We start from the raw sequence: 10410 nt of genomic DNA, 5'->3' as shown, positions 1-10410 counted from the left end.
GGAAGGGGATGAAATAGCCAACAAAACGTAGATGTGATAGAGATAAGTAGGAGATCTCATTTCTTGGCTTTGGAGGATATCCTTAGCTATTGCTGTTAGAAGAGACATGTATTGGTTACTTGCTTAGCATCCGGTCTGTTCCAGTTCCTTGTTTTTTGGACTTCGGGATTTTTCTGGCTGAGGGACTTCTTGGTACTTGTATTAACTTCCATTAAAAGATTCTAGATCATCTTGATTACTTTTTTTGGTCAAATCTTACTTTGCCCCTACTCTTCCTGCTTCTAACATGTACATTTCGACGGTAATCAATTCCTTTCCTGTTTGTTGCAGACTCTGTATGTGTATTTCTGTTTTGGAGTGATTACTCATCCAGTTAGGCTTGCAGGGCGAGGCTTTTTCTTTTCCTTGCTTTGACATACAGGTTCTAGTTCATTTATTGGACGCTTCGGTTACATTAAAGTCCTTAGAACTTTTCAGACCAGTTCCTTTAATTTCTTAAAGTTGCTGCTATGAAATAAAGGCCTCTTCAGTTACAAAACCCGCAGCAAGAACATTGCTTTTTTAGCTTTTCATTTCAATTAAAGTGGATCAGCTTGTCATTGCTCCATCAAGATTATTTGTTTTAGCACTAGCTGTTCTCTAATGTCCTTAATACTTATAAACTACTGCCCCATGGATTTCAAGCATCACTTCTTATTGGCTCAAGAACTACCTGATGAAATGTATTGGCTTGTCATTTGCAATATCTCTATCAATACATTTGTTCTTCAGCTTTTATCTGGGAAATTTGATGTCATAGTCACAGAGTTCTTCATAGCACGATGTCTTTTTAGAATATTAAAAAATATTTAAAAACTTCTAGTGTTACCCAAATCCTCTCCTTAAGCACTCTGTGGTCCAAGTAATTTCTGATTTTATCCACAGTATTCTCTTTTCACTATATCTCACAATTGAACCACAAAGCTGTACCACTAATTTCAGCCCTTCCTGCACATACCCTTGCCTCACTTCATTTGGAGCTTGCCTGTTTTTCTTCCAGCAATTTTGTTCCATGTCCTACTTCAACAGGTTTAAGTACTCTCGTTTAGGTTCCTAACTGAAGCAGGTGCAGTTGTTTCTCCATTTTTCTCCTCTTGCACAGCTTGGCATTTTCTGAATTTCTCACCTCCCTAACCCTGGCTAGGCACAGCACTGAACTTCTCATGAGGTCAACCCTGCCTTTGTGAAAAGGCCATGTGAAAACCATCTTAAATTTGGTCGGTTACTTTCACAAAATGATTGTTTCTTGCCTACAGGTTGCTTTTCTTGGCAAGCTGCTAAGACCTCTCTGTTTTAGAGGGCAGTGCTTTGCCTTCTGGCTCATTGCCCTGCTCCAGCTGGAGCCCTGGAGGTGGTAGGCTGTCCAGGCTGACACTGCTTAGGAACCTCTTATCACTTGGTTCTCTGAAGGGGGGGAAGAAAATCAGTATTAAATATTACCTTTTCAAGGGCAACCCCCAAGGAAAGCAGCTGGGACTGGAAGGGCTCAGTCTCTCTCTCTCCTCAGTGCACTAATACCTTTGGCCACAGTGGGAACTGCAGAAATGAATAGTGGTGCGACATCAGTGCCAGCCCCCATGGTAATACCTCCTGGTTGCTTGGCGAAGCCTCGGCCTTATCCCATCGTCGCAGTCCCGTATGCCTCTGAGGGAGTGTTGCAGCGCCATTGGTTTTGTTCTGTCATGTTTTGGTACGTGTGTGTTGTTAGCATGAAGACCTGTTTGACCTCCATCTTCCCGTTCTGAGAGTCTAGGTAACAGATGATTTCAGACCTAAGTGGCTCTGTCTCAGGAAATTAGAGGAATATTTCCTTATTTTCCACAGATAAGAAAGAAGGAAGCATAAATCCTAATGCTGGTTTTGCTGTTAAGGATTTTAACTGTGCAGGCCCTTTGGACAAGAAGCTTTATCCCTCAGCATCCATTCAATTTCTCGTCCCTAGTTAATCATTCTTCATCCCTTTGACTCTTCAAGCATTCTGTGTTGACACTTACTGCCTGTGTTTTCTCCCTGGTGATGTACTTGCATGGCAGAGATGATTTTGCCCATACCAACTTTGTCATTATCTTTGTCAAGATAATCCTGACAAATTTTACTGCCAGGAACGGCCATTCAGAAGGAACTTGCGATCGTCCAGATGGACTTACTCTTACCTCTTTTTCTAGGCTCTCCTCACCATGGACCTTTCAGTTTGGAGCCTGCAGCCCCTTTGGCATCACTGGAGAGCAATTGGTAGAGTTTGGGGCAGTTTATCTGAGGAAATATTGTTGTCTGCTTTTGAGGAAGATGAATCTCCCCAGGTTGTGCTGCCCAGCTCTCTAGTGATTATAAGGGGAGCAGAGAGTGACTAGCTTGTGGGGAAACCTACACTCAGGGTATCCAAAATTAGGTGAAGTGTGTTCCACCTCAGCGTGTTTACTATCTGGATTAATCTTCCAGACTCCCTTTAAAGCTGAGAGAGGTCAGTATTTCGTTATGATTTGTCTATTCTAGATGTCTACACACAAGATAAATCCATATTTCTGAATGAACTTGTTTTCATCCCTTAGCCCTTAGTTTCTTTTAAGAAACCTAGAAAATTGTCTCAGTTGTAACCTAAATTACATAGATGATCTACATGGACATGTCTTTCATAGGTAGTATGGATCTCTGTGTGCGGGTGTAGCTTGAAGCAGGTAAGTCTGAAGTGTGCACAATTGCAGTACAGAGCTAAGTTGATTTGCTAAATGATGGTGTGAAGCTAGTTCCTGGTCTGGTAATTAGTAACAAACTGTTGTGGCCATGAGACAATCTGCTTCCACTTAAGAATGATCAATATTTTTATTCCATCAGTCAGCCAGGCTGTAGCCTGGAGCTTGTCAGTATTTTAACAAATATCACTGTGAGACCTGATGCTGCTTTGGGGAGAGTGGGCTATTGCACGAGGGAGGACATCATAATGGAGCAGACCACTTTCTTTCTGCTTCTTCGTGCTTCCTTAATCACATTTCTCTTGTTTAGCTTGCTTTCCTATTTGCAGGCTTTAAGATGCTTTCCTCTGTTGTATGTACCATGAAAAACACGAACTGTGCAAGCTGTTCTTAGAGTGGATAATATGCAGCTTGCAACAAGTTAGGTGTTGGGTCCACATCATCATGTCTGGTCAATGCTACCAAGGCTGACCAGCTGGGCTTCCCTGGCTCTTTGTGCTTTACAGATTTAGGAGGGACCTTTGATATCCTGTTATATGTGGGGCAAGGTTTGGTACGTTCCGTGTTGTCCACCTGGGAGGCTGGCAGGACAAGGCTGTGCTTGTGAAGAGCACATTAGGCAAATGTGTGCCTTAACCCCCTAACTGTATTAATTGCAGCAGTGATCAAGTCTGCCTCCCCAGTGGGAAGAACATACGAACTCCATGGGGATAGTTTATTTTGCTGTGATCTCCAGACTAGCTGGGGCCTTGCTCACTCCTTGTTACATGACCGTCTGCAGTACGGTAAGTAATCGTGTTCGACTTGGAAAACCCAAGGGCCCATGACCCAACATGTTCTCCTTAGAGCAGGGTGTTGGGCTGTGGCACTGTAATGCTGTATTGCTACTCTGAGCACACCAGTGGCAGTGGGAGGCTGTCAAAGGTTGAGCAAGGGCAGAATTCTTGGCAAAATCAAGATTTAGCAATTACAGGCTTGCAGGGGCCTGTACATGCTGTTGGCAAAGCTCATGTCTGCAAAGTTGATGTCCTCAAGCTGCAGGGACTGGTTTCGTAACCGACTTGGTGGGAACAGAGGCTGTAGCTCTAGTACAGTGTTATCAGCGTGATGTGGGCTCATCTTGCTTCACTCATCACTCCCCTAGACTGACTGACTTGAGTAGAGGGAGGTGCTGGTACAGGGAGAGAGGGCAAGTCTGTCAGTTTTCTATATGAAGAAAATAGGAAAGATACTCCACCCACTAACACATCTGCCTCACCGTGCTTGTCATGAGACTGGATTTCTCACCACAAGATATTTACTTGCCTGCCAGCCTTGGGAAATGAGTTGACAGCTTTTAATGGCCTGTTCGTCCCCCGGCAAATGGAGCAGGGCACTCCTGTCTTGGTTCACGCTTAGTGGGATCAGCAGGAGCTGCACAGAGTCATGGTCCCCTCATCTGCTCTCTGCAGCATATGGCAGAGCCTGGCAGCTGGTCTCAGATTAATACATGCAACTTGGCAGCAATCACTCCCCCAGTCTTGGTGTTCCTGAGACCTCTGTGTGCTACTGGCCAGAGCTCTGCCTCCAAACAGGGCTTTGCTTGGCTTGGTATCTTCAGAGAAGAAAAATAAGTCAGATCCCATGAGCTGTGCTTACTGCCAGACACACGGAGGGTGAGAAGCGTTCCACCCCATAAAGCATTAACGATAAATTCGGAAGTATAAAATTGACAGAAATTACAAACTGGGGAAGGTAGGAGCATGAGAGCAGTCTCGGGCATCTTCTCCCTGCAGTGCCTGCACAGCCCAGCCATGGGTCGGGGCCCCGCAGAAGTCTGTGGGTCTGTGTCAGCACAGGACAGTCTGGAATTACCAATGGAAAAACAAGGACTTAATTCTTTCAGAAGCAGTGCTTTTCACTGGAAATAAGACGCTTTCATTATGCAGAGAAGTTGCGGTAGATGTTTGTAACTGCGTGTCTATATATAATTCAGAAGAAGGTGCCAGCAGATGGCACCCGAGCCTGATGGGCTCCCAGCAGTGGGAGTCTGTGGTGCTCCTCAGCCCAGCATTTTAAATAAAACGCTTGCAATGCCCACTCTGATGATTAATCTCTTAGTTTACCACCCCCAGAAGAAAACCTGTCTCGCTGTCCTGGAAGCAGTTTTGGGTTGGGGTTCTTTTTGGGGTTGGTTTTTTTTGTTTGTTTGGTTTTTTGGGTTGTTTTTTTTTGGTTGTTGGTTTTTGTTTTGTTTTTTTAATTAAATACTCGTTGACGAGCCAGTTCAAGAATGTCAAATGCTGTGTTAGAAGGAAGATGCACTATTAGTCCCTTCCTAGCCTCCGAACGTGTAACAAAATAGTGCATCTCTTCATGCTGGCAAACAGGTAACCATCACAGAAACACTCAGACACTGCTTCTGAGGCATGTGTTCCTCCCAGATTTCTTATAGCCATGCTCACAGGGGTTTTTCAGCCTAAGGTCTGCGTACGCGGCGTCGACTGAGCTCCCACCGGGGTGCTCCTGCATGCGTGTCTGCTCCTGCTCCCCTTCTCCTGTGTTTGTACTCTCCATACTCTCCCTTTCTCATCCATCAGGGCTGCTAGCATTTCGTGGTGCTGCGGATTGCTCCCAGTGATGGTTTATCTGCTTTGAAGACCTTTCCCTCCCCTTCTTGTAACAAACTGGCTCTTGACTTCATCCAGACTCGTGCATTTCTATTCTCGGCTGCGTGAGATGTGCTCAGTCCTGTTTCCCTGGGATTTTTGCCCTCTTCTGGTTCTCCTGCTGCTTTAATCCCTCCTTTAGTGTGGCCTTGCAAACAGATGCAGTCTGAAATGTTAATTCCTGGCAAATATCTGTCAGGGATATTTGCCAGGGGGGAAATTTCTCTTCCTCTGAGCCAGTCTAGCAGAAAATTTTAAAAGAACTCCTATTGCCATTATTTTGCTAAAGACTTAAAAACATATTTTTTGCAAAATGCAGATAGTGTGGGTTCAGCACCCTCTGTTACAGCTGTTACCTTGTGTTTCATGTACTTATGACAGACCTAACATGTATCTCTTGATCTGAGATACAGTCTGTGCAAAACTGTGTTCAATACAAGTGTTAGACTGTGGAGATTGCTGTTGAGATGTGATCAGGGCTGGTAATTTAGGAAGTTTCCAAGAAAAATTGGTATAAAATAGACAGAGGGAGTGTTTGGTAAGGTTATGAAGGTGTACTGGAAAGGGGATTAAACTTGGATTTCAGGTTTTCAGGGAAAAGCTAGCAGTTGTGGTCAGTGTTATCCTGAGAGGGGAACCTCAGTGTCTCGCAGAGCTTATGAGTCCTTCCTGGAGGCCCTTGCTACAAGCTGGTACTGGACTGGGCGAGCTCCTGGCCGGGCGCTCTCTTGCAGCTTCTGTTCTTGTGAAGTAAGAGTAGGACGTTAAAAGGAACCGTTGGTGCAGAAGAACTGGGTTTTACAGAAAAGAAGGTTAAGGCTGTTGTTTTGTAAGGCTGTAGCAAGTCAGTAGTCAGGCTCGATGTGGGAACCAAAAGGAGCCATTTCCAAACAAAAAGAAAATAATCCTAATAATTGCTTTTGGAAGAACTTTGCTGGAAATGTGCCAAGAATTAGAAGAATGTAATACAACTATTTTGTTAAATGTGTAAGTAGTGTAATTCTGTGAACTGAACCAGGGGCGATGGATCTCAGCGCTGAAATTCATTTAGTATTTTCCAGATATTAAGAAACACCAGGTAACAAGGGCATAATCCTTCTCAGCCTTCACATACTGAGTTGGGAGGGTCTCACTGCACTTGCCAGGTGGGCACCTGAGCATGGAAATGAGTTCGGTGCTGGAGAAACACTTCTCCAAGTCACAGCAGTCTCACGCAGTCTCTTTTGTGTGCTGCAGTGTTACAAGTGGGTAAGTGAGCATACTCGGCAACCTGCTGCTGGCAAACTACACTTGACTTTCAGCCTGCTTTTACGTTCTGTGGTTCATTTTAGCCATACAGGTGGAAAAAAACATTAATTCCTTCTACACCTCTTGGCTATACCCATTTCCTTCATCTCTTCTTTCCGTACTATCTTTTTAGTCTCAATTTGGTTCGTGACCTTCCCTTAACGTTAATACTCTTCCACTCTTTACAGACTGCTGTATAGCTTTTTACCCTGTAGGATCCTTTGTATACGTTTTCTACGTATTCTTTGCTTTAGGAGAGTCCTTTAAGCTGTGCTTGTATAGCACCTCCCATGATAAAGTTCTGAGGTCCTGGTGCTGCTCATGTTCTGCAACAGGAGCTCAGCGAGCCTTTGCTTGCGCTAGGGAGAGTGTTCGGAGGGCTTCAGGCTCCTGAGATCTTTTGTTTGGAAACAGGCTGGCAAATGTGCTTATTCTCGTATAACACCTCAGCAGTGCTCTAGATCTACTGCTTGGTAAAGTTGAATGCAGCATAGCTGGGTGTACGTTTGAAGGAAGCTAGGAAGGTATGGTCGTCTCTCAGGAGAGGTGGGCAGATGAAAGGAATGTGTGCTGACAACCCAAAAACTAACCTGGTCTGCTTTCTCTCTCTTGCTCTCTTCAGATCTTCCCCCTCCAGCAACAAGAGAGAGGCCCCCAGGGTGTAAGACGGTGTTTGTTGGAGGACTGCCGGAAAATGGAACCGAGCAGATCATTATGGAAGTGTTTGAACAGTGTGGGGAAGTCATAGCTATTCGAAAGAGTAAGAAGAATTTCTGTCATATCCGCTTTGCTGAGGAGTTCATGGTGGACAAGGCACTTTATCTTTCTGGTAGGTGTATTTCTGTCTCAGATGGCAGCTTAAAATTCTGGGACAGAGATGTAATGACTTCTTTATAGTTATAATGATAGGCTTTGTTGCAATTGGAAGATTGGTCTAATGTTGTGTCAGTTCGCCTCTTTTTCTGCTGCTATTGCATTTCTGCTTAAATATATGAAAACAGCTCCTGATAGGAAAGATAGCAATGCTTTGTTACCTTGGACACTGCAAACCTCTACAAAATATTGGGATGAGGTACAATCAGAGTCCATCCCCATCTTACCTGGATAAATGTCCAGCTGATTCTGTAAATAATGCTTAAGAGTCCTATAAAAACTTGCAGTTGCTCTCAATTGCTCGTTAATCAGATGGTGTGCTTGACTTTCATCAATATTTTTTTGCCTGTTAGTCATCCGAGCTGAAACACCTGGGCTCTTTTCGCCTAGGGAGCCCCTCTTCTGCATCCATAGGGTTTTAAGAGGTTTGTTTCATGGAGGACAGAGACTTCATGGTTGGTGTTTGCAGACTCTGTGTGGCTGGCAGATTGTGCATTTCCAGCCAAGCCCGCATTTGCTGTGCTGGTTACTGCTGCCCTGAGCAGCCTGGGCTCTCCACCTGACTCTTTACCACTCTAGAAAAATACAGTAATACTTTCTATTTCTGTGCTAAAATCTCTTCCAAATTAATTCTTTCAGTATATTAACAAATCAGCGTACTGCCTCCAAAGCCCGTACTCTCTCCAGGGAAATGAGATTGTCAAGATAAGCGAGGGAAATGCTCTTTGCTGTTTAAAATAATGGAAACTTTTCTGTAGTCTGTTGTGACTGATTGTAAGCATTGTGTCTTATTCCAGAGACTGTTGAATTGAGTTAAACTTGCAATGCCCCATTAGTAAGAGCAGTATCTCTTTGCGGTTACCCCTTCTACATAGCCAAACCAGCCTTTTTAGCTTCAGGCATTCTCTGCTTATAGTTCCTCCTGCCCAAAGCCATGGTCATGTGCAGTCATCAGTGTCCTCCACACGTAAGCATTGTTTCTGGGTTTATTCTTTATACGAAGTCTCTCTGTAGTTCCGATTTTCTTCCATACATCCCACCTGTGCTTTTCTTAATCACAGAGGAGAGCCTTCTATCGTGTTTGATGTGAAACTCCAGAAAAGGAGTCCTGCAAACCGTGCTGGTGAGAGTTCCCACGCAGTGGACGTGCACGTTTGCTGACCTTATTCCCGCTCCCACTGGATGATGGGGGCTGTTCCAAAGATTACCGCCATCCATCTGCTGCCCTCTTTGCCCTGCCTCACCTCTCATTTCCCCCTTCCCATCCCCAACTTCGGAAGTTTGCGAAAGCGGGGATCCGAGGCAGTTCTGCCTTTCCCCATGTGAACAGCTGGGCTTGGTCCCACAGCCTGAGAGGTTGTGTACAATTACAGCTGCTACTCGAGACCCAGTACCTGCTAGTGTTTAGAGGAGGAAGAGCCCATGAAAGACCTCGCCTAGCACGTGCAAAACACAGGCAGATAGCAGCAAACCCCCTAACAATGTTTCCTTCTCCGGCATCGCTCTCTGTGCACTAAACTCTTCAGTAAACTCTTCTGTTCAGGGGCTTTCTGGCTCTGTAGGAATGAGAGATGGGCACTGGTGGGTGGTTGGAGTCTAAGGTAAGTCACCTGTCCTGTCTGAACACTGTTGTCATCACTGCCAGGCTATCGCATCAGGCTGGGCTCCAGCACTGACAAGAAGGATACTGGGCGCCTGCATGTGGATTTTGCTCAGGCTCGGGACGATCTGTACGAGTGGGAATGTAAGCAGCGGATGCTGGCGAGAGAGGAGCGCCATCGCAGGAGGCTGGAAGAGGAGCGCTTCCGCCCGCCCTCCCCACCTCCTGTCGTCCATTACTCTGACCATGAGTGCAGCGTTGTCGCTGAGAAACTGAAAGGTAAGTGGTTCTGCAGGCCACGGCCACCCTTCTGTGCAGATGCTGGGACAGAGATTTGTATTCTCTAGTGGTCGTCTTGCTGAACTTGAAATGATGGTGCCATCTAGACCTTGCAGAGCCCGTTCAGACTGAGCCCTCAGCCTGCACACAGCAGCTCTCCTAGCCATCTCTTTTTCAGAATTGTTTGTCTTTTTGTAAAAGCAAACCCATACTTGAGTACAACAGTTTCTTCCAAAGCATTTTTATTCATGTTAAAAGGACTAGTGTAAGTCCTAAGACCTTCTTTGAAGCCTAAGACCCATGTGTGGCCTGATTATTTTGGAGCTGGAGGATATTTTCTTTCATGAAAGAGTACATCTGAATAGGCATATGAAGCTTTCCAGTAGGTTTCTAGAAGTTGGTCCTCCTCTTGTTGCACCTCAACAGATGGTTTGCTCCATGAACTTGATGTTAGACTTGCCTTCCTTTGTATAGCCTTGTATTCAGATAATACCGTGCTTTCAAGAATTGTGATTAGCCGCCTGAAGTAAGCTGACCTTTGAAAGAGCAGTTCAGCAGTGCCAGGGAAAGGATCTAAAGCTGCTCAAGTGACCCTGTACTTCTGTGGTGTAAAGGTGTCCTTTCTTGCTGCAGATGACACAAAGTTCTTGGAAGCCATCCAGACCTTGCTGACCTGGATAGAGCGTGGAGAAGTGAACAGGAGGACTGCCAACAACTTCTATTCCATGATCCAGTCGGCCAACAGCCACATTCGCAGACTAGTGAACGAGAAAGCAGCTCACGAGAAGGAGATGGAAGAAGCTAAAGAGAAATTCAAACTTGCTCTCTCAGGGATTCTGGTTCAGTGTGAGTAGTGTTTCCGCACTGAATGTTGGTTGTCTGCTGTTGTAGGGAAGACGCTTAATTTCTAGAGTCTGGAGAGGCCACACTAAAAGGGCTCCAGGAAAAGAAGCAGCAATCGCTTCTGTGCAGCTACAGTTAATTTATAAGTATA

At 45.2% G+C, this 10410-nt stretch overlaps 1 protein-coding gene across 2 annotated transcripts in view; it reads left to right on the top strand.

Annotated features, from left to right (window-relative positions):
* Positions 1 to 10410, top strand: part of ENOX2 (ecto-NOX disulfide-thiol exchanger 2) — a 58272-nt gene that overhangs the window by 24886 nt on the left and 22976 nt on the right. For both annotated transcript variants that reach the window (XM_009334697.1, XM_009334696.1), the window contains exons 5-7: positions 7287 to 7493; positions 9183 to 9416; positions 10050 to 10262. In XM_009334697.1, the coding sequence (XP_009332972.1) occupies positions 7287 to 7493; positions 9183 to 9416; positions 10050 to 10262 (654 nt within the window). The remainder of the gene's footprint in view (positions 1 to 7286; positions 7494 to 9182; positions 9417 to 10049; positions 10263 to 10410) is intronic.

The sequence above is a fragment of the Pygoscelis adeliae genome, unplaced genomic scaffold (assembly GCF_000699105.1).
Source record: "Pygoscelis adeliae isolate BGI_AS28 unplaced genomic scaffold, ASM69910v1 Scaffold412, whole genome shotgun sequence".
Classification (NCBI taxonomy): domain Eukaryota; kingdom Metazoa; phylum Chordata; class Aves; order Sphenisciformes; family Spheniscidae; genus Pygoscelis; species Pygoscelis adeliae.
This window is presented reverse-complemented; position numbering and strand designations above follow the sequence as displayed.